Source organism: Triticum aestivum, chromosome 5B (genome assembly GCF_018294505.1).
Source record: "Triticum aestivum cultivar Chinese Spring chromosome 5B, IWGSC CS RefSeq v2.1, whole genome shotgun sequence".
In the NCBI taxonomy this organism is placed as follows: domain Eukaryota; kingdom Viridiplantae; phylum Streptophyta; class Magnoliopsida; order Poales; family Poaceae; genus Triticum; species Triticum aestivum.
In genome coordinates, this window is record NC_057807.1 from 562118773 (window position 1) to 562142272 (window position 23500).

Here is a 23500-nt window from a genome sequence, read left to right on the forward strand (position 1 = left end):
TAAAAGGGTGCGTCATACTCAAGCACCTAGGTTAAAAACCAAAAAGCAAAAAACCCCTAAAGGGTACGGAACCGTACTGGAGGGATGGCTCAACGGACCCTGCAAAATCCACAGTACGGAGGGCGCCACTCCAACACATAGCCTTCGAGCATGTTGGATATTACGGCAGGTGGCCAAAAGTGGCGAAGGCTTTTTAGCCCCGGGCAACCAGCCCAGCAGCAGCAGTACGGTATTAACAGTCTTCGAGACTTTCGCATCAAATAACATGCGGAAACGAACAATCCGCAGCCTTGCCGAAGTCTACCAAGTAGCAACAACAAATCCATGGAGCGACACGGGTATCACCTTCAATGCCAGCGACGAACCTAAATTCCGAACAGCTAGAGCACCAGCCGCATTGGTCCTCACTCCGATAGTGGACGGCTTTCGTCTTACCAAGGTACTCATGGATGGCGGCAGCGGATTAAACCTCATCTACGAGGAAACCCTTCAAAAATGGAAATTGACTGGAGCCGCATTGAGCGAAGCAGCACAACCTTCAGGGGAATAATCCCTAGTCGAGAAGTACGCTGCACAGGAAAAATTACACTAGATGTAGTGTTCGGCTCGCCGGACAATTATAGGTCCGAAGAGCTCACGTTCCAAGTAGCCCCATTCGGCGGCGGATATCAGGCTTTGTTAGGGCGAGAGGCATTCACAATCTTCCAAGCTATACCCCATTACGGGTACATGAAGCTCAAAATGCCCGGACCCAATGGAATAATCACTCTCGCCAGTGATCCAGATACAGCACTCCGCGCTGAAAATAAGACAGCCGCACTGGCCCTAGAGGCATTATCGGAAGCCCTAGCGGCAGAGGAACTAACTGCGCTGCGCTCCACGGTGGATAGGGACGATGTGATACTCGATAAGAGGTCCAAGTCCACCTCTTTTAAACCAGCAGACGAAATAGTCAAATTTCAGGTCCATCCAACGGACCCCACAAAGACGGCATCCATTGGGGCACAATTAAATCCTGATGTAGAAGCCGCACTATGAGAATTCCTTCGGGAAAATTGGGACATTTTTGCCTAGCACCCTTCAGACATGCCAGGAATCCCACGCAGGCTGGCAGAGCATAACCTAAATATCCTAAAAGGATTCAAGCCAGTCAAACAAGCTCTTCGGTGATTTTCCGAACCCAAAAGACAGGCAATGGGAGAGGAGCTAGCCAAGCTCTTAGAAGCCGGATTCATCAGAGATATCAAACATCCGGACTGGCTAGCCAACCTAGTAATGGTACCAAAAAAGGACAAGTCCTGGCGCCTCTGCGTTGATTTCAAAGACCTTAACAAGGCATGTCCAAAGGACCCTTTCCCTCTCCCTCGCATCGACCAAATCATCGATGCTACCGCAGGGCACGATTCACTGTGCTTCCTCGATGCATACTCCGGATACCATCAAATCAAGATGGCGGAAAAAGACCAGGCCGCAACGGCATTCATTACTCCATATGGGCCATTCTGCTTCAACACAATGCCCTTCGGACTCAAAAACGCCGGCGCAACATATCAGCGCATGATTCAGACATGTCTAGCTACCCAGATAGGCAAAACAGTAGAGGCATACGTAGACGATGTGGTCGTCAAGACCAAACACGTCAAAACTCTAGTAGACGACTTGAGGGTGACATTTGACAACCTCCGAGCATATGACATTAAGCTCAACCCGGAAAAATGTGTCTTCGGAGTACCAGCCGGAAAGCTTTTGGGCTTCATTGTATCCGATAGAGGAATTGAAGCAAACCCAGCCAAGATCCAAGCTCTGTCACAATTGGATATCCCAAAAGACCTCAAGCAAATACAAAAACTAACTGGGTGCGTAGCGGCTCTAAGCTGCTTCATCTCCCGTTTGGGAGAAAAGGCTCTGCCCCTCTATCGCCTCCTTCGGCGCACCGAACACTTCAAATGGACGGATGCCGCCACGGCCGGACTCGAAGAAATCAAGGCCATACTGGCAACAAATCCGGTCCTGGCCGCGCCCAACCTGGGCGAACCTATGTTATTATATATCGCAGCAACACATCAAGTTGTCAGCGCGGTACTCGTCGTCGAACGAGAAATAGAAGGGCACATATTCCCTCTTCAAAAACCAGTGTTCTACGTATCCACTGTCTTAACTCCATGCAAGTCCCGGTACCCACATTATCAAAAGATAGCGTATGCGGTGTTCATGGCATCCCGGAAGCTGCGACACTACTTTCAAGAGTGTTCCATAACGGTAGCCTCCGAAGTATCTCTCAACGATATTATAAACAATTGCAACACAACGGGCAGGATTGCAAAATGGGCCATTGAGCTCTTACCATTTGACATAACCTACAAACCACGGCGAGCTATAAAGTCGCAAGTCTTGGCTGACTTCGTCGCCGAATGGACCGAAGCCAAACTCCCTAAAGAGTACGACGCGTACTCCAATTGGATCATGCATTTCGACGGATCCAAAATGTTGGTTGGCTTGGGGGCTGGCGTCGTCTTGACGTCCCCAACTGGAGACACAGTCCAAGACGTACTTCAAATAATGTACATGGACTCCAACAACGCAGCCGAATACGAGGCCCTTCTACACGACCTCCGGATGGTAATCTCCATGGGCATTCAACGCCTAGAGGTGCACGGGGATTCAAACCTCGCAATATCCCAAGTAAATGGAGACTTTGACGCCAAAGATCCAAAAAGGGCAGCTTACCGCAACGCCGTCCTAAAAATGTCAGCTCGGTTCGAAGGACTCGAATTCCACCATGTAGCCCGGGATAATAACCAGGCAGCAGACATGTTAGCACGCGTCGGCGCAAAACGCGACGCCGTCCCTCCAAACATCTTCCTGGAATGGCTCTTTAAGCCATCAGTATTATGGGAAGAGGAGTCCGGAAATAACAATCCGGAGCCAGCTGCAGCACCTAACTCAGACAATTCTGACACAATCGGCGGCTCAGCAAATGAAATAACACCTTCAGCCCACGAAATAATGGCGGTAATTGCCCCGTGGATGGAACCATTCCAAGCCTACTTAATTAGGCAGGAACTTCCCGAAGACCAAAATGAGGCCTGCATAGTTCGGCGATCTAAAGCCTACAAGGTCCATGAGGGAGAACTTTATAAGAAAAGCACAACCGGAGTCCTGCAAAGGTGTATCTCCGAAGAGGAAGGGCGAAATCTCCTGGCTGAAATTCACGCAGGACTCGGTGGGCACCACGCTGCAGCCCGGGCCCTTGTAGGCAAGGCCTTCCGTACAGTATTTTATTGGCCAACAGCCCGGGCATATGCTCAGGACTTAGTCTAACGATGCGTCGGTTGCCAGCTCTTTGCTAATCAGAGCCACATGCCACCCACCGCCCTCAAAACTAAACCCATCACCTGGCCGTTCGCGGTCTGGGGGCTTGACATGGTTGGACCCCTTAAAGGGGGAACCCACAAGCACAAATACTTATTGGTCATGGTGGACAAATTCACCAAATAGATTGAAGCCAAGCCGGTTAAAACGGCAGAATCCGGACCTGTGATAGATTTCATATCCGGGTAGTACACCGTTTTGGCGTCCCCCACAGCATCATCACTGATAACGGCACGAATTTCACGGCCGACGACGTTAAACTCTGGTGCAAAAATATGGGCATCAAGCTCGACTACGCTTCAGTCTATCACCCCCAAACTAACGGTCAAGTCGAGCAAGCAAATGGTCTAATCATGAGCGGCATCAAACCCAGACTAGTGCGGTCCCTCAAGGAATCTAACACGCACTGGGTAGAGGAGCTTGACTCCGTACTCTGGGGGCTGTGGACCATGCCAAACCGAACTACCGGATTCACACCATTTTTATGGTGTACGGCGCAGAGGTAGTTCTGCCCTGCGATATAATTCATGACTCACCTCGCGTGCGCATGTATGAAGAAAGAGAAGCCGAGCTGGATCGGCAGGACAGTTTGGACGCCTTAGAGGAGGAGCGGGATGTGGCAAAAGCTCATTCTGCATTTTATCAATAGCAGGCTCGAAGATATCAAAGCAGAGAAGTACGGGCCAAAGCATTCAATGTTGGCGAACTCGTTCTACGCCTGCTGGACAAGAAAAAGGACAAACTTAAGCCTAAGTGGGAAGGTCCCTTCATCATCTACCAAGTCCTGACCAGCGGAGCATACCGTCTACGTCACGCATCTGACAACCGACTCGAGCCGAACCCATGGAACGCAGCCCGTCTCCGAAGATTCTACGCCTAACGCCGGACTCAGAGTTCGTCTCACTCCTTCGTCCGCCTTTTTACATTTTCACTGTCTCTTGTCCCCCTCCTTCTTCCCACCTTTTTTTATACCTTTGATAGGCTGATTTGCGCATTGTTCGCACACACTTGATGTGCTCCTAGCACTCATTATACCTGGGGGATTCTTTAACAGAAGCTTATTTATACGGGCTTCATGCCCAACACATGTGTCATACTTCCGCATGTACCTTTTATTCACCATTATATGCATCGATATGACTTAAGTTTTGGCCAAGCTGGGTTGCCTGGCTCCTGTGCTTACCCCTACATTCCCGATTGTTCGGCTAGGAGGTAAAGGGAGCACCTCTGCGATTGTTACTGCCGGGTCAGCCGGATGTGTACCTCAGACTGGGTGAAGCCGAAAGCTAGTGTTCTTAAGAGAATATTCGGTCGGTGACTTGAAAGATGATTTATTACTTACTTATTTATTTGCCCCCAGATGCTTTTTCTGCTATTTTCGTAGTCCGGACGTGCACTTTAGGGCATGCCTCCAAGGGAAAGGAACGCTTAACGGAACTATTCTCCCTGGAAGATGTTTCTTACTAACCATGTAATATAACATAGCTAGTTGGGCACTTGTCTGATAAAGCAATTATGACCCCGACGCCTTGTCTCCACGCATGCCCCGGTTCTTCTATAACCGTAAGGGTATTCGGACACACTCCGGACTATTGGGTCCCGAGGTTGAAGCGAAAAGGTCTGCAAAGACAAACGATCTACAATCCGGCTAGAAGGCATTTTACATGTCATTTCAAATTACATCGTCAAACTGACTGATTGTACTCCTCTTCAATCCCATCTAACAGGTTGTCTAATTTACAGTCCTGTTGGGAATATTTCGCGGCCAGTTCTACTTGGCCGTACATCAAGCTCACAGGGATCTCCTTCCCATCAGGCCTCGCAGGTCCGACCTCGGCCATGTGGTTTGGGTCAGCCTTCGGGTACCGCGTCTTCACCATGGCCCAGGCCTCCCTAGCGCCTTGACGGCAGGCCGATATTTTCCACAGATGGAGGCGTCACCGTGCTCCCTGAAGCTTCTCAGCAAGCCCTCCAAGGCCCTCGGGTAGGGAGACGGAAGGCCATAAAGCCTGAACGACGCCACTCATCGCCTGCCAAACACGTTCGAGCAGTTGAACCAGCTCGAGAAGTTGGTCACCCGTTGAACCAGGCATTTCCTCCGCAGGGCGACCTGTGAGCACACCTAAAGACACATTTCTGTCAAATCGACTTCCTCGCCGAATTCTTATTTTCAAAGGAATTTGCTCAAGCACTTACTATAAATGCTGCGACGAAGCCGCTGATTCTCCTTCACGGAGCCAGACAGCTGGGCCCGAACACCTTTCAGCTCTTCTCCTAGCTGGGTGTGGGCATCTTGGAGCTTGTTTCTCTCCTGCTGCACCTTCATAAGCACCCTCTCGCCGGCCTTTAGCTGACGCAGTAGCTGTTGCTTGTCCAGATCTAGTCCGGCGCCCTCTGCAATATTATTGTCAGATTTACGCACACGCCACACTTTGTTAACTACTTATCTTTTCGAAGTACGTATTAACAGCGGGGGTCTCTGTGGCTCCCCATGTGGTGGCTAGTGCGGCCTCAAGTTCGTCCTTGCACTCTTGGAGCTCCTGGGACAGGTGGGTATTCTTCTCCGTAAGATCCTGCATAATAAATGATCCTTAAATCAGTTATTTTAACTATTTTAAGTCTCGGGGGCTACTAGCATATATAACTATTAAAATTACTTACCCGTATGTCCTTCACATACTGCCCCGTGGCTCTGGTTAAACCATCTTGAGCAGCACGGAGGTGCGCGTTTCCCGCATCAAAGGCATTCAACGCCTCCGGGGAGAAACACGCGTCACGAAGAACTGTCCGGCGACGCCTGTGATTCATGGCGCTCTCCACCACAGACCGGGTGGCGGACAGCCTGTTGGCATCCTCCGTCGGAGGAGCATCCGGCTCTTGCGTTGTGTTCGCCTCCACTTCCGGACCACGCGATGGAGCATGGCTGGCGGAGGCTTGATTGGCAACCTCTCCGGACACTGTCCGGTGAGCGCTCTTTCTCCTGGAAAAAGTTATGAGTGTTAATATACCTCATAGGGATCCTTCCCTTAAAAACAACGGTGCGCCGTACCGTTGTAGCGACGTTTCGATTTGCGTCGCACTCCTCTTCCGCCTGCTGGGCCGAACTGACCCTTGCTGGTCAGCCGCCGCAGGTTCGGCTTCCCGCCTTAAAGGCACCTCCTGCGATGCACCATCAGTATAGGATGGTCAGAATTGAGCACGAATCAAATGATGGTGTCAAGACCTCGGTCATAGTCACTTGGGAGGCCGGAATCAAACTGGGGTAGTCAGCCGTAATGGCGACTAGGGCATTGTCCATGCTAAGTTGGTGGAACACCCCGTCAATCAGCTCCACCTTTATGTCCGGATCCTCTTCGCAGGTCGGACCAAGGGATCGTTCCGGATCCTCGGGCTATGGAGTTAGGCTTCGTATGCCCTCCACGTCCCAGCGCAGCTCCTGCGTCGAAATCACAAAGTAAAATACTTGACTTTGGAAGTATGGATCGGGTAGATAAACGTCCGCTTACCCAGCTCCGAGGGTTATTCATGGAGAATCTGTTCAATGGATTCGTGCGGAGAAAGTCCTCCTCCTCCCCCTTGTACAAGCCGGACAGGATCTTTGCCAGATCGCTTGCCGAGCTCGGCCCTCTGCGGCCGTGACGGGTGGCGTCGTCTTCCCCATTGAAATCCCACATAGGGTGGCCCCTATATTGGAGTGGTTGTACCCCTCGCATAATGCACGTGGCCATGATTCCAATCATGGTCAATCCGGAGTGGGCCAGTAACCTAATCGGGCCCATCAGATAATGGACGCTCCTATCATCCTCCCGTTAGGGCTCCGCGGGCGCCAACTCAGGCGTTTCTTCAAGGGAGCATTGCTGAACTCCGGGAGGCCGATTCGAACTGGATCCGGCAGAGGGGCGTCCTCCATGTAGAACCATTCCGAAGGCCAGTCTTCGGACGCCTTCTTCGGGGTGCCGGATAGATATCCGGTCCCGGCGATGCGCCATATTTTGGCTCCGCCCACTTGATATATCGACCCCTCATAAGAACGGGGTACAAGGCAAAACAATCTCTTCCATAGCGCAAAATGGGGCTCTATGCCCAGGAACAGCTCGCAAAGAGCTACAAAGCCCGCGATGTGCAAAATGGAGGCAGGTGTGAGGTGGTGAAGCCGGAGTCCGTAGAACTCCAGGAACCCCCGGAGAAACGGATGTATGGGAAATCCGAGTCCCCTTATTAGATAAGGGACGAAGCATACCCGCTCTCCTTTGGAAGGGTTGGGGACGCTCTCCGCCTGATTTCCACCCTTGAAGGTGGCCAGTCCGGCTCGAACCGGAACCATGAAAGCTGGGGGAAGATATCCCTCGGTTTGGAGCGCCACTAGCTCGCTGTGTGGAACTGAGCATCTCCCCCAATCTCCTGACTTAGGGCTGGGAGCGCGAGAGGAGGAGCCGCATCGACTATCCATGATGGAATGGATTTTTTTCAGAAGCGCTTTGATGAAAACTTGCGAATGGAGGACGGTGTGAGCTGGATCTAGATCCTCGTCTCTCTTATAGGCGGCTCGTTCGCACGGCTAGGGGGTAAAATGTAAAAATACCCTAGCTTTTCGCATTCATATGACACGTGGAAGAATGCCATTATTGGGCGTAGAAGCCAAGGAGCGCAACATTTATAAGGAAGCCGGACACTATTCGACAGGAACATGAAGTTTGAAGGAGAACCTGCCTTGCAACGCCGAAGACAATATACCGCCGGACTCGTCGTCGCTGAAGCCCGGTTCGGGGGCTACTGAGGGAGTCCCAGACTAGGGGGTGTCCGGATAGCCGAACTATCATGGTCGGCCGGACTCCAAGACTATGAAGATACAAGATTGAAGACTTCGTCCCGTGTCTGGATGGAGCTTTGCTTGGCGTGGAAGGCAAGCTTGGCGATACGGATATGTAGATCTCCTACCATTGTAACCGACTTTGTGTAACCCTAGCCCTCTCCGGTGTCTATATAAACCGGATGGCTTTAGTCCATAAGACGAACAACAATCATACCATAGGCTAGCTTCTAGGGTTTAGCCTCCTTGATCTCGTGGTAGATCCACTCTTGTAACACATATCATCAATATTAATCAAGCAGGACGTAGGGTTCTACCTCCATCAAGAGGGCCCGAACCTGGGTAAAACATCGTGTCCCTTGTCTCCTGTTACCATCCGCCTAGACGCACAGTTCGGGACCCCCTACCCGAGATCCGCCGGTTTTGACACCGACAACGATCTTTGAGACTTTCTAAAAGCACTCTTCCGCCTTTTTGTGATTAATAGTAACAGTGATCACGCCTTTAGGGCTAGGCATCTTCAATTTGAGGTACACGTAACATGGTCGAGCCATAAAACGTGCATAAGCTGGCCTGCCCAAAATGGCGTGATAGGCACTTTGGAAATCCACAACCTCAAATTTCAACTTTTCTTTGCGGAAGTTTTTGGAATCACCAAAAACCACATCGAGGGCGATCTAGCCGAGTGACGCAGCCTTCTTGCCAGGGATGACTCCATAGAAACTCATGTTGCTTGTGCTGAGTCTGGACATTGGAATGCCCATCCCTTCTAGTGTCTCTGCGTACAGTATGTTTAAACTACTGTCGCCATCCATCAACACTTTAGTCAGTCGAGTACCTTCAACGACTGGGTCGACCACCAGAGCCTGCCTCCCAGGGGTGGCTATGTGCGTCGGGTGATCTAACTGGTCGAATGTGATGGTCGTCTGAGACCACTTCAGATAATTGGGCGTCGCCGGAGCGTCCATATTCACCTCTCGGTTTATAACTTTCAGTCGGTTCTTGCTCTCAACGTCAGCAAAAATCACCAGAGTGGAATTGACTTGAGGATATTCTTCGTCACTATCCCCCTTGTCCTCAACTTTGTCCGACTCTTTTTCCTTATCCTTGGACTGTTTCCCTTGGAACTGCTATATCAAGAGTCGACACTGTCGAGTGGTATGCTTCGGGTAAATGAAATTACCCTCTTCATCTTTCTTGGTGTGGATGTGACATGGTAAATCCATCATGTCATTTCCTTCTTTATCCTTTACTTTCTTGGGGTTCCAAAGCCCTTTGGGCTTCCCTTTGAACTTTCCTTGAGTCACGGCCAAGGCTTCTCCAGGAGCAGCTGGCTCGGCTTTCCGCTTTTGCTTCCGACTAGAGTTCCCTCCTTCGGTGTCATGGGCGACTGACTTGTGCTTGCCACTCCGGAGCCGATCCTCTTCCTCACCATTGGCATATTTGGTGGCTATCTCCATCATTCGACTCAGAGACATGTCTCCGGTTCGACCGAGTTTCAGGCTTAGCTCTCTGTACTTAACGCCTTCCTTGAAGGCGCAGACTGCCTGGTGATCAGATACATTCTCTACTGTGTGATGCAGTGTGATCCATCTCTGGATGTAATCTCTCAAAGTTTCATTCGACTTCTGCACACAAGATTGCAGCTCTGTCAGCCCTGCTGGTCGCTTGCATGTTCCTTCGAACGTTCTGACAAACACTCGAGAAAGATCTTCCCAAGTGTAAATGCTGCTGGGTGTCAACTGATTCAACCATGCTCTGGCCGAACCCTCTAACATATGAGGCAGATGCTTCATGGCCACCTCATCGTTTCCGGCGCCGATCTGGACAGCCACTCGGTAGTCTTCAAGCCAAGTATCAGGCTTAGACTCACCATTGAATTTACTGACTCCAGTCGCCAACCTGAAGTTGGGGGGAATCACCGCGCCCGTGATGGCTCTGCTAAAACACTCTGGTCCGGAGACATGCACTCGGCTGCCGGTGGGTACATCTCTGTTGTGACCCTCTCTGTGAGCTCTGTTCCGGTCGACCAGACCTTGAACGATGATGGATCTCGCATCAAAGCCTGATTCCCTGGGGTCGACTGGAAATCTTCGCCCGCCACTGTGCTCGCGTCTATCATCTGCTATCGAGGTGCGTAGGATTCACCCCTTGGGGGAGGGGTAGGCACTCGACGTCGATCATCGCGATCGAATCGGTGATCATACTGCTCACTGTTCCTGTACTGATCATGTCGGTCCCCACGCCCTTCACGCCTCAGGGGCGATCTGGGGCTATGAGCCGACTGGACCATATTCGTAGCCACAGACTTGTTGTGAATCCTGTTCCACGACTGTGACACAGCTAAATTTTGATCTCCTGCTGCCCGGAGCAAATCTCTGATCTGCATCAAGCCCCTGCCAGCCTCTGACTGGGAAGGCTGAATTGATTCTGCTATACGGGCTGCAGCTGCTAAATTCTGAATCGGAGTTTGATATACCTGCATCGGAGGTGGAAAGAGTTGTCGTCGACTGGAGTCAGGGACCCGTTGCCGCGCACGCTCATCGAGTGCTCGCTGAAGGTTCTCCAGTCGAGTGCGCTCAGCCAGGTTGGCCAAGCGCGCGTCCTCCAAGGCACGAGCCTCAGGGGTTTCTCCAACGATAGGAGTATGAAGGGCATCCATGTTCCGGCGGCGAAGTTCTTCCCTCTGCAGCGAATTGAGGGGCTCGGGAAGGTATTCCTCATGGGCGTGCGACGGATCGCCTCCGCCGTCACCTCCCTCGGCACTGGGAAAGCTGGGGGGACCGTGTGGTCAGTTGACCATCAGGACCTCCGCCACTGGATCACTGCTGTCGCACTCCGATGCAATCTCTACGGAGCGAGTCGAATAGTCCGTAGAGAGATTCGTCGGGCTCGATTGCCGCAACTTGGGTGGTGGTCATCTGGCAAGCCACCGCGTGCCTCACCCACCACTGAAGCCTCGACTGACCGGAGCGCTTGCGCCGACGGGAAGTGGGAAGGGAGGATGACACAAAAACCGGTCGATACTGGGTCGACGGTTGCCGCAGGAGGACGCCGCGGACGCACGCGCGAAAGTGCATCGCTCCGTGGACTGGGAGTGCGTCGACGTCGAGCGGAGCCTCCTGAAGCCAGGCAGAGTCGTTGGCGACGAACGTGAGCGCGCCGAGACGGATCTCGCGGCCCTCAACCAAAACTCCGCCTGAAACCATGATGAAGGAGATCGGAAGAAATTGCAACTTCTCCAATAAGTCGCTAAGACACCTGCCCCACGGTGGGCGCCAACTGTTGTGGTTCTAAGTCTGACAGTAGTGTAGGGGGGTACTAAGAGATAGGCAAGATCCTAGCAATGGAGTAGTTGTACACGCAAGAGTTTTACGAGTTCAGGCCCTTCTCGGAAGAAGTAACAGCCCTACGTCTCGGAGCCCGGAGGTGGTTGACTGGATTATATGCGTGTGTGTTACAGGGGTGCGAACCCTTTACACTCAGGAGGGGGTGGCTTATATAGAGTTCACCAACCCCTCCGGCCCTCAGTTATGCATGGTTTAAAGTACATTAAGTCGGGGGGTTATTGGTAACGCCCTCATAAAGTGCTATGAAGACCATAAAGGCTACTTATGACAGACCGTAGCATGCAGAGTGGTTTTAGATCTCCTGGCTGTTGAGTGGTTAACTTCATGGTCGAGTGATTAGCTTCATGGTCGAGTGTCCTCGAGTCAGTCGAGTGGATCACCGTTAAGTCAACTGACAGGTGGTTTCTTCTAGAGATGTCCTTGGGTAGGATAGCTTAGACAGGTCCATGACCCTACCCTAGGTACATAGCTTCATCACCAGCCACGATATCTCTGGCTTCACGAAGCTCCTCCCTTATCCCCCTCATTTCAGAGTGGGTTTCCTTGGCTTCCTCTAGGGCCTTGTTCAGGTCAGCCGCTTTTGCTTGATTTTCCTTTTCAAGGAGCTCACGGCGGTTGGCGACATCTTCCAGCTCGGTAGCCATCTAGGCTATCTTTTCTTCGCTCCAGCGATGAGCAGCCTGTTCGGCTCTTAACTGTTCGACCGCCTTCAAAGCGGCTGCATCACTTATGCGGACTTGCTCCTTGGCTCAGGCAAGCTCCGCCCGAAGGGTCTCCATGGCAGCAGCTCCATCTGCAGTCACAACATATTATAGATACTAGTATCATGCTTCTCTTAAACATTTGTCAAAAAGCTGAATATACATACCTGGGCCTCGTCAAGCCACTTGTTAAACAGCGCGATGTCGGCATCGTCCACGTCAAGGTGCCGCTTTAGTTCGGCAAAATCAGCAGATTGGTCAGCCGCCGGACCCTCAGCCACCTGCACATAAGGCAGCACGCTTATTACCAGAGATTATGATCCTCTATTCGCCATGTTTGGCAACCAGAGTCTCAGGGGCTACTATCTATATAGAGCACACTTAGCATGTGCGGTACCATCAAAAATACTTATTTTGCGTACCTCAAAGCCTCTCAGCAGACTCGTAAAAGCTTCATTTGAACCGCTTTTCGCGGATGAAATCCTCTCAACCATCGTACCCATTAAGGCATGATGTGTCTCTGAGATGGCCGCTCGCTCCGGGAGGCCTGTTAGTGTGTCCGGCTGTGCGCCGGACAATCTCGGACTCCTCCGGAAGCTCTCTTTGGGAGCCGGATATTCCAGACTCTGGGCAGCCGAAGTGTCAACTTCTGGCCTTGGTGGATTAGGAGAAATCCTCCGTGACGACACCTCGGGGTCGTCTGCCCCATGTGACAGGGGGGCAGGGGGAGGCGTCTCGCTCTCCATCTTCTCCGGAGAAAGATCCCCCGAGGACAAACTCTGTGGAGAAGGGCTACAAGCTAGACTGCAACAAATACGTTTCGGTCATTATCCTCAGAGACAAAACGGGGTATATTTACCAAAGTACTCTTTTACTTATGGCTCGGGGAGGGCTGGCCCCCTTGCGGGCGCTGTGCGGCAAGAACGCCCTTGGGGCAGGGCCCCTTGGTGAGGTTTTCCTCCCTCGTTTAGAAGCCTCTGTTTCCAAATCTTCGGAGGCGGCCCTTTTCTTACCTTGAGGAGAGGGGATTTTAGGTTCACCTCCCCGATTATCCTCCTTCATGGAGGCGCTTACTCCCCCAATTTGGATGTGTAAAATATGAGGTCCATCTATGGCTTCTCTATTCCTCCCCTCGTCCTCTCCTGATGGCACTTGATACGGCGCGCGCTCAAGCATCCTGGTCAACAAAGGATTCCGCGAGCCTTCGGGAAGAGGGGTCGAACACCTAATCCTCTCCACCTTCCTTAGCCAGTCCTGGCAGGTAGCAACTTTTCAGAATGATGTTATAATAAACATAAAGTATGGTGTGTTCGGTAGCAGAATTACTTACTTGGGTATTCGGGCCATTGCAATTGAGACCCACGTCCTCGGTGGTGTCCGGACACTTTATTCGTGATCCGAAGAATGACCCGTACATCTCTTTGAGCGTCATGCCAAAGAATTGTTGAATGGTTCGCGGTCCTTCCGGGTTGAACTCCCACATACGAAGAGGACGACGCTGGCAGGGCAGGACTCGACGAACCAGCATCACTTGCATTATCTTGACAAGACTGACATCCCTCTTAAGGAGGTCTCGGATGCGGCTTTGCAGTGTCAGCACGTCGTTCATCGGCCCCCAATCCAGCCCCTTGTTGACCCATGACACCAGTTGCGGCGGGGGGCCCGAGCGAAACGCTGGAGCGGCCGCCCGCTTTGTACCTCGGGGAGCTATGATGTAAAACCACTCTTGCTGCCATAAATCAGATGTTTCCGCGAAAGAACCCTTTGGCCATGGGGCGTCGGCACCTTTGCTTATTATGGCACCTCCGCACTCTGTGTGACGCCCGTCAATCACCCTCGACCCCACATTGAAGGTCTTAAGCCACAGGCCGAAGTGGGGGGGGGGGTAATGCAGAGAAAGGCTTCACACACGACGATAAATGACGAGATGTGAAGGATGGAATCCGGAGCTAGATCATGGAAATCTAGCCCGTAATAGAACATAAGCCCCCTCACGAAGGGATCGAGACTAAAACCTAGCCCTCGGAGGAAGTGGGAAATAAATACGTCACTCTCGTTTGGTTCGGGAGTGGGGATGACCTGCCCTTGAGCAGGCAGCCTGTGCGGGATTTCGGCGGTGAGATACCTGGCCTCCCTAAGCTTCTGGATGTCCTACTCTGTGATGGAGGAGGCCATCCACTGGCCTTGAAGATTGGATCCGGATATGGTCGAAGGTCCAAAGCGCTTCAGCTTGAGCCTTGGGTGTTGGAACTCGAGGTGCGGGAGGGGAAGGATCGAGCGTGGGAAGAAAGGGACAGGCCTTGGCCCCCCTTATAAAGAGGACGGATATCAAGCGTCCCCGCGTGACCGTTTGGGACTTGCCTAAAATCGAGGAGTCATATTAAACAAACACGGTTGGGTTACCACACCTGTATTGATGAGAAGCCCGTGATAAGGGGGACACGATCTCTGCTTTGACAAGACGTGCCAATAAAACCGCCTCGCGGCGCGTGTAGTGGCTGGTTGTGAGAAACGGTTCGAATAATGACCGGACCATGGCGTGATGTCATGCTATAAAAAGCTGACAACAGATTAGATTTGTGGAATATTGTACTCTCTACGGTGGTACGTGGAATTTGTCTTGCAGAGCCGGACACGATTCTCGTATTTAAAATCTTCTATGGAGTATTCGGAGAAGGAACCTGCCTTGCAATGCCAAAGACAATCTGCGCGCCGGACTCATTGTCATTGAAGCCTGGTTCAGGGGCTACTGAGGGAGTCCTGGATTAAGGGGTCCTCGGACAGCCGGACTATATACTTTGGCCGGACTGTTGGACTATGAAGATGCATGATTGAAGACTTCGTCCCGTGTCCGGATGGGACTCTCCTTTGCATGGAAGGCAAGCTTGGCAATTCGGATATGTAGATCTCCTTCTCTATAACCGACTCTGTGTAACCCTAGCCCCCTCCGGTGTCTATATAAACCAGAGTGTTTAGTTCGTAGGACAAGAACAATCATAATCATAGGCTAGCTTCTAGGGTTTAGCCTTTACGATCTCGTGGTAGATCAACTCTTGTAATACTCATATCATCAAGATAAATCAAGCAGGAAGTAGGGTATTACCTCCATCGAGAGGGCCCGAACCTGGGTAAAACATCGTGTACCCTGCCTCCTGTTACCATTAGCCTTAGACGCACAGTTTGGGACCCCCTACCTGAGATCCGCCGGTTTTGACACCGACAATGGTCGTCTCACCGCCAGACATAGATCCTTCATCAAATTCTGCTCCATGGATGCATCCCACGAAGGCACACTTCATGGCGGGCTGAGCTCGGGTGGGTCTCGCACGCTGAGCCGTCTCGATGATGTCGGTACAGATGTCTGGCTCAGGACCCGGCTCGCCGATCTTGCCGATGAAGACATGGATTCCACCGAAGGGGACCCGGTACCCGTACTCAATTGAGCCGGCCTCGGGGCCCCAGCATACGTCATCGATGTAGAGCTTGTCGCGATGACTCTTGGTCATCCGGCCCATAGCGTATCCCTTGATCCCTTCGAAGCTTCCCTTTAAGAACTCAAAACCACCGTGCGCTGGCCCCACGGTGGGCGCCAACTATCGTGGAAAGGTCACGGAAGATGTCCTAGCAAAAGGACTTAGTCGTGGAGCCATCACAACTAGGTAGCTTAAAGGGGTTAAACGGGACAAAGGACATGGGAGTTTATACTGGTTCGGCCCCTTGCAGTGAAGGTAAAGGCCTAATCCAGTTTGAGGTGGTATTGCTTATGTCTCGATTACCAGGGAGCGAATCTGCTTGCCCTAGCTTTCGATCGGTTGTTTCTTGTCCTGAACCGCCGCCGGGTCGTCCCTTTATATACACAGGTTGACGCCCAGCGGCTCACGGAGTCCCGGCCGGCTCATAAATAGTGTTCGGCTTGGTGACTATCTATTCATGCCTTACAATACAAGTCATACATATATGGCGGTTTACCCTTACAGGCCTTAAGTCGCCTTTGGGCCTTAGGCCTTTAACTAAACATTCATCTTCAAATATCCTCATGTGCTTCATATGATGAATTGCCATAGGTATAACCCGGCCCCTCCTGGGCGGGTCATACCTAATAGTTATATCCCCAACAGGGTCCATCTTCAGTTGCTCAATGGATAGAGGCAGAACCAGTTCTCCACATGGCTCCAGAAGCTTGGGCATGATCCGCAACACCGGAGTCACAACCTCATGATGCAAGCGGACTACTCCTGAATCATGAGGCCACAAGCCCATTAAGATAGACAAACAAACACCCCCAACACCCTATCCCTACAACCCGCCAACATATGAGTCTCAACTTCAAAAGTGAGCACTTGTTTGATTTCTCTGTCGAGATGACAGGTTAAGCGCTAGCACCACCTCTCTTCTTTATCCCTGATGGCCTTCACCTTCACCTTCAAGAGGCAACCAATCGTCTTGCTGGATCCAGGATTATTGGCATCCAAAGTAGCGAGGAAATCAGGATTATTGGCGTCCAAACTAGAGACGGAAATCGCAAACCTCTTTGGTTAAGAGAGCTCTGGTAACCATCTGCCAATGCTCTGGATGCAACAACTACATCAACTACAGTAACCACATGCCCAATGGACTCGAGCGAGTGAGAGACTGCAATGTCCAAATCACCACTCAGGTCCAGCACCTGGCTGGGCTCCAGGGATGGTGTTGGCGGTAAAGCCACAAACGAGATCTGGGGAGTCCACCATCAGTTGCTCAATGGACAGAGGCAGAACCAGTTTTTCACATGGTTCCAAAAGCTTGGGCATGATCCGCAACACCGGAGTCACAACCACATCGAAGTTTGGACCCTCGGAGGAAAACGACGGCGAGTTGCCCTAGCACGAGGGGGAAAACAACCATGAAGTCCAACTCCCCTCTCATCGTTGAATATGACATCAGGCACAACCAAAGGGCGCGACACAACAGTAGTATGCGGTGCTAGGGAGAGCTCGCTTGGTGCAGCCACAACTTGCTCCAAAAAGGTCCCCATCCACAGCATCCAACCCTGCATGGAGTCAATGACGTCACGAAGAGGCAGGATCGTCTCCTCAAGCCGGAAGGAAGCCATGCCGAGGAGCTTAGAGCACAACAACTTTAGCTTGCCTCTCCAAGGCTGATCGCAGCGGGATATCCTCCGAGGTCATAGAGCTAGTGGGAGCAGAAACGATTGACGCCCAAGAATCATGACGAATAGTCTTGGAAAGGACCGAGGCTTCTATCTAGGTCTGGCGAGGAGCTGGAGCTCGACGGCAAGGCGGGCAACTGCGATGCGGTAGGGCTTGCTAACAAGCTGAGCGGACGCCAGGTCTTGCTCAAAGTGAGGTATTTACAGAACTAAACAAATATACTTTTATTTACATAACTAAACAGAGTGAGGTATGACACATTTACCATGTTCTGATTTTTAAAAAGGCCATGTTCTAATTAAATGTTACAGAACAAAACAAATATATTTTCCCTCACATAGCTACATTGGAAGAGTACTCCAAGCCACTAATTGATTACCTCAGGTCTAACAAGCTAAATAAGTGCACTAATTGTGAGAATAACACTCTTGTAAAGAAAACATAAGTAGCAAATGCATTAATATATACGACGCAAACTCAAAATTATGATTTTGGTTTTAGTTTCTCTTCCCAAGCAATTCTTCCATTTCTATACCATAGGATAAGAGAGCGAACAAATTGCTATTCGATCGTGACGATAGACCTTGTCATCCAACCTGATCCACTATGGAGTTAACCCAAAGTCTAGTAGTGTACCGGCATCTGAAGAGGAGGTGGTCGATGGATTGGCTCCAGCTCGAAAGCATCAACACTTCCGCTTGGCACCTGGCACTGTCAACCGAAGAGTGGTGGATCGGGCTCTCTGACTCTACCATACCAAATAGGAAGGCCATTGATACGACCATGCAAATCATTAGCAATATTAATCCAATTATTGATGAAGTCGTTAGTGATGTTTCTGTTATCCCAAGTCTAGAGGTTGATAAGAAGAAATACAAACATTTCCGCAAAAAAAAAGAAGAAATACAAACATGAGATTGAGAAAAAAAGATATGGAACGTGCATGCATTATATGAGGAGGGGTACACGTGTGTGCATGGAAGGAAGGATTCATGTACGTTTGATCAAGGTTTATTTTGGTTGCCCCGTCCAAAACAATTTCAAGTTATACACGTACAAGAGATTTGCTTCTTTGAGATTAATCAAACAATCATAAGCAGCTACTACTTCTCCCGATCGAGACCTCCGGAGCTAGAGGTGCACGTCAGCATGTTACAATGGTGGACATTATTTTCTTTGAAGGACACTGGATGGGGCCCACCAAGAGAGTCCAACGTGATTAGAGTCCAAGTTTTATTTAGCAACCTCTTTGGCCGGTGTCTATCTGTCATTCGTTTTTTAATTCAAGTCGGTTATTTTCTTAGATTTGTTATAGGTGTGTGTGCGCGTGTGTGACGGCCATAGGCGAAACCTGTGTCCGACTATTATAAATGGACGTAATAACTGCCACACATGTGGCAGGAAAGAAGACGCATCACACGTCTCTAATGCAAATAGATTGCCACATCATCGCATGCATGCATGTGATTTTTTTTTGGATTTTCAGTTTTTAAAATGTTTTATCTCTTAAATGAAAAATCCGATTAAAGATCCATTTTCACCATTAAATCTCTCGCGACGAGATCTTCAAAACTAGATCTCATATCGATATATTTCAACGAAATTTTTTTTGGTTAAAAGTTGTCATGTCTATTGCACATGAATTACCATGATATTTACACTGAAGTTGCCATGATATGTCTCAACTATTTTCTTTTACATTTAAAAGTAAATTTTAACATATTATGAGACGGAGAATTAAGAAACTAGACTTGACATGCACCATAAACTAAAATTGCCATGATACATGCACTTAAAATTGCCATGGTTCAATAAAAAATATTTTCATGGTCAAAGTACTGGAATTGCCATCATAAAAAAACTAAAATTGCCATGATCTACACTAAAAGTGCCACATGGCAACTTTAGTTTAAGCATTATGGCAACTATAGTGTAAACATCATGGCAACTTCTGGGCAAAAAAAAATTCGCTGAAACATATTAACATGGGGTCTAGTTTTGAAGATCTCGTCGAGACGGGTTTAATGGTGAAAACAAATTTTTAGTTTGCTTTTTTATTTAGGAGATAAACCATTTTTAAGCCAAAAAACAAAAAGATTTCTGCTGATGTCATATATTCATACGTGGCAAAATAAGTGGTGATGAAGGCGTGTCAGCGATCTGCAAATGCCCACACGTGTGGGCGTTAGTTTTTCCGTTATAAATAGCCATGGTGTGTTCAATGTAAAGGGAGGTTATATTTTGATAATAAATACAATGTGTGTTTAGGGTAAATACCCGTATCGAGTTTTGGGGAAAGCTGTCTAAAAATCCCTAAGTTTTGGAGAAAGCTTTAGAAAACCTCTGTGTTACAATTTCTCTGCGAGGAAATTGTTTTACGCGTGAGTACCGTCATCGAGATTGGTTTTTGTGTGCTGAGACGCAAGGTTCAAACCCTCTATTTCGTGTACATCGCGTGCGCGGGCGAGAGGTTACTGCTGGTGGTGGTGGTGTGTCGTGAAAGATCGGGCCGCAACAACAGATCGGATCTTGCCAACGGGGTTCGGTCTATATCAGCCATGGCCACCCTCTCCATGCTCATCTCTTGGACAATCTGGAATGAAAGAAACGCCCGCATCTTCCAACTCAAGAGTGCCCCGCCGACGATTCTACTAGTTAACATCAAGATTGAGGCTCATACTTGGGTCACCGAGGGTGCAAAGAAATTGGGATCCATCATGCCACGAGAGTAGGCCTTTTGTAGTGGTGTTGTAGCACGATGTGTGTTGTAACACAAAATTCAAACTCTCCTTTCCCTCTTAATTAATCAATGAGGCAAGTCTTTTGCCTCCTAACTATGGAGTTAACATACCAATGCCCATTTTTCTATGTTACAAAATTCATAATGTTGTCTCACCTTAAATCTTGCAAAGGACCCTACTATAGTCGCTGAAGATTGTCCAACAACTGTAGCAGTATCTTCTGTTGTATCTTCATTTGGTTTTTAATCAGAATCGCACAACGGCCACAAGGGTCTTTCGACGGCTTCTTCGTCTTTTTATACCTTTATATACTGTAGCTTGGTGGCATCACACGTGAATTGTGCTAGTATCAAGTACTTCCCCTGTTTTGCTCAAACCAGGAAACCAGGAGCAGAACAGAGTATGCACAGCTGCACGTTGTTAGGAGTGCTACGGTTCAGTTTCGCGGTTCAACATGGAACAAGTTATCAATTGTGTCATCTCTTTCACAGAACCGATCAGAGGGAGTGTAGTGCCAAAAACGCTCTTATATTTTGAGACGGGGGAGTATAAAGCATCCCAAATATTGAGGGATACTATTCCGAAGAACCAGGCAGAGAAACAGAAACTGAACCTAAGTGAGATTTTGACTCTCCACAGGTACACGTTGTCCAAAATGGCTTCTGCTCTGCTGTGTCATATTCAGCAGCCAGCAGCAACGAGACACTGGAACTTCTTCAGCTGTACCCTTAATCTCAGTCTGCAACGTACGACTAGAACTTGACTACTGACAGATTTGAAAGATCAAACAGTTGTACAATCCAAACACAAACGAGGAACAAAAAAAAGTCAAAAACACAACACTCTTATGCAATGTTCTTGGCACGCACAAACACGAAAATGTCATCAGGCCTTGCTAGAACGATCGACCACTAGCACACACTGAAACCATCACGCTCAGCTTCTTCTACTGTTAACTACCTAGAGTCGCAGAAACTTCAGTGCCCCGGCACTGGACTGAGCTTGTTTGTCCCTAGAGGTTACAGACGGTAGCACTTCTTCTGCGGCCGCCTGATTCGAATTCGATTCAGAGATCTTGTGCGCCTTGCCGCCGTCACGCGACGCCGGTGCTGTTGGCGGCCGCCGACCAGCAGTACATGCTGGTGGCCGCGGTCCTCATGGTGCTCGTCGACCCGCACTCGCTGTCGTGGACGGACGCGCTCGACATGTCCAGCCTCACGCCCCACGGGCACGCCGCGCTCGCCTGCGACTGGCACCGCTGGACGCGCACGGCGCCCTTCGGGGACGCCAGCCCGCGCGCGGCGGCCTGCGCCGGCCCCTCCAGCGACGCCCTGCGCCGGCCTGCGCTTGCCTGCCTCTCCCACGGCGACGCCGCCTCGGGAGCCGACGACACCGACGCGCGCTGCCTCGGCGCGCTCTGCGACCGCGCCTTGGCGCGCGACGACTGCGTGTTGGCCATGTAGCTGGGGAACAGGAGCGGGTGGTCCGCGCCGGCGCCGGCGCCGTGGCCCTGCTGCTGCGGCGGCGGCGGCTGCTTGCACGACGCGTCCGAGGCGTAGTAGTAGTGGTACGGGCTGGCCCGCGCGGTGCCGAACGAGAAGTCCTCGTACCGCCCGCTGTACGACCGGCCGCTCGCGTCCGTCAGCGCCGACGGCGTCGGCGACACCTTCTGGTACAGCTCCACCTTGGACGGCGTGCGGCAGAGCGGCGTGGCGTAGCAGCTGCTGCGCCGGGACGTCCTCGGCGTGCAGTGCACGTCGCCCGCCCCGGTGTCCACCTCCACGATCTTGATGTTCTCCTCCGTCTCCTGCATTCCAGAACGAAATTTGGTTCCAGGCTTTTTGATGGTTCGGTCTGTGTGTATCTTGATGTTCGCACGCACCTGATGCTGCCGGAGGCGGGGATGGTGCGGCGAGCGGCGTGTGGGCGTCATCCGTGGCGTGCGGAGGGGCCTCTCGTCGTCGAGCAGCCGGAGGCGCGCCGTGCGTGCCCTGTTCTGGGCGGCGACGAGCGCCTGCATGCAGCGCAGCGTGTTGCTGGCCTGCCGCCGGACGAGGTGGCCGCGCACGAGCGCCTGCAGCTTCACCAGCCCCCTAAGCGCGCACAGCGCCTTCCTCGCCTGCGCGTCGATCCCGAGGAACGAGCCAAATCAGCCTCTCAGATAAAAACAATGCAAAATGTGCGACGACGTTCTCGCGGATCAAGAAGCGGGGGATCGACGCGACGCGACTCACCAGGTAGGATCTGAAGACGGACTGAATCTTGATCGCCGCGGCCTCCTCAATGCCGATGACGGTGCGCTTCGACCCCGGCGCGGACGCGGCGTACCGGACGACGGCGGCGGCCGCCTGCTTGGCCGCCACCGCGGCCTCGGCGGCGGCCGCGGTGGCAATCGCCACCGCGATGGCGCTCTGGTCGGGGTCCAGCACCCGCGGCTCCAAGAACGCGCCATCCTTCCCCGCCCCGGCGCCCACCGCCGTCGCAGGACGCCGGAAGCTCCACCTCCGCTTCTCCTTGACCCCCGGGGTCGACGCCGGCGTCACAGCCTGCGAACTCCACGCCGGCACCCACCGCGGCGTCTCCTCAGGGCCGGTCTTGTGGTCCCCGGCGTCCCTCCCCCTGTCCTTCTTGCCCGGCAAGAAGCTTCGGAGCCACCTGCCCGCCTTGCCCATCCGCGCCGGCGGGGCAGAGCTCGCCCTGACCGGCCTCTGTCAAGCACTGCGCGACCTTGCCGACTGCGAGGGCCAGCACTCAGCAGTAGCACCGCCGATCCGCTGATCGCTCTGCCATGTCCTCTCTCTCTCTCTCTCTCTGCTACGTGTGCCTTGCCTTGTGCGATCCGCTGTGGGACGTGCAGGGAGGGAGTGGTGGGCTGCACGGGAATATATTTAGGCGCGACGCCACCATGACCATGTGCGGCGGGCGACGCTGTGCGTGCTCTGGCCGGCCGGCTCGGTGCGCACCTGTATTAACTGCGAGCACGCAGGCACGGGCACGTACCGTTACGTACATGGCGCGTTTATTTGTCGGTCGTACTCGTACCGGCAGCGTCCGCGCGTAGCGGAATGGAATTTTTGGGCATGCAGCTGGTCGACCTAGGGCCTAGCCCGCCGTAGCGTCCGGCCCTGTGTTTGTGCTGGCGACGCGCGCTTCCCGCTCCCGGCGCTGCCCGGAAGAAGAATTTGGAGTGAGCTGATGCTCTGCAATCATCAATGATGGTCCTCCTGGCAAAGAAGAAAAAACTTTGCTTGCCCAACATTTGAGATGAGCTGGCCTGGCAGGGTGAAAAGCTGATTTACGAGGATCGATCGTGGTACTAACTGTCCCCAAAGCGATGCTGCATCACCTCGTGCCTTCAATCAGTGAGCTTTTGACG

At 51.6% G+C, this 23500-nt stretch overlaps 1 protein-coding gene across 1 annotated transcript; it reads right to left on the bottom strand.

Annotated features, from left to right (window-relative positions):
• Window positions 1-20891: 20891 nt before the first annotated feature.
• On the bottom strand, window positions 20892-23051 carry LOC123113239 (protein IQ-DOMAIN 19). Its single transcript, XM_044534432.1, has 3 exons — window positions 22359-23051; window positions 22007-22243; window positions 20892-21931 (listed from the first exon to the last, which is right to left on the bottom strand). Exons 1-3 carry the CDS (start codon window positions 22794-22796, stop codon window positions 21218-21220), a joined length of 1389 nt encoding a protein of 462 aa, XP_044390367.1. The 5' UTR covers window positions 22797-23051; the 3' UTR covers window positions 20892-21217.
• Between the last annotated feature and the right edge of the window lie 449 nt (window positions 23052-23500).

Excerpts from the sequence above, each read along its gene's own strand:
- LOC123113239 (XM_044534432.1), bottom strand. The coding sequence starts at position 22,796 with ATGGGCAAGGCGGGCAGGTGGCTCCGAAGCTTCTTGCCGGGCAAGAAG. Across the intron at positions 22,244-22,358 it reads CCGTCTTCAGATCCTACCTG|GCGAGGAAGGCGCTGTGCGC; the intron begins GTGAGTCGCGTC and ends ATCGACGCGCAG. Across the intron at positions 21,932-22,006 it reads CCCGCCTCCGGCAGCATCAG|GAGACGGAGGAGAACATCAA; the intron begins GTGCGTGCGAAC and ends TCTGGAATGCAG.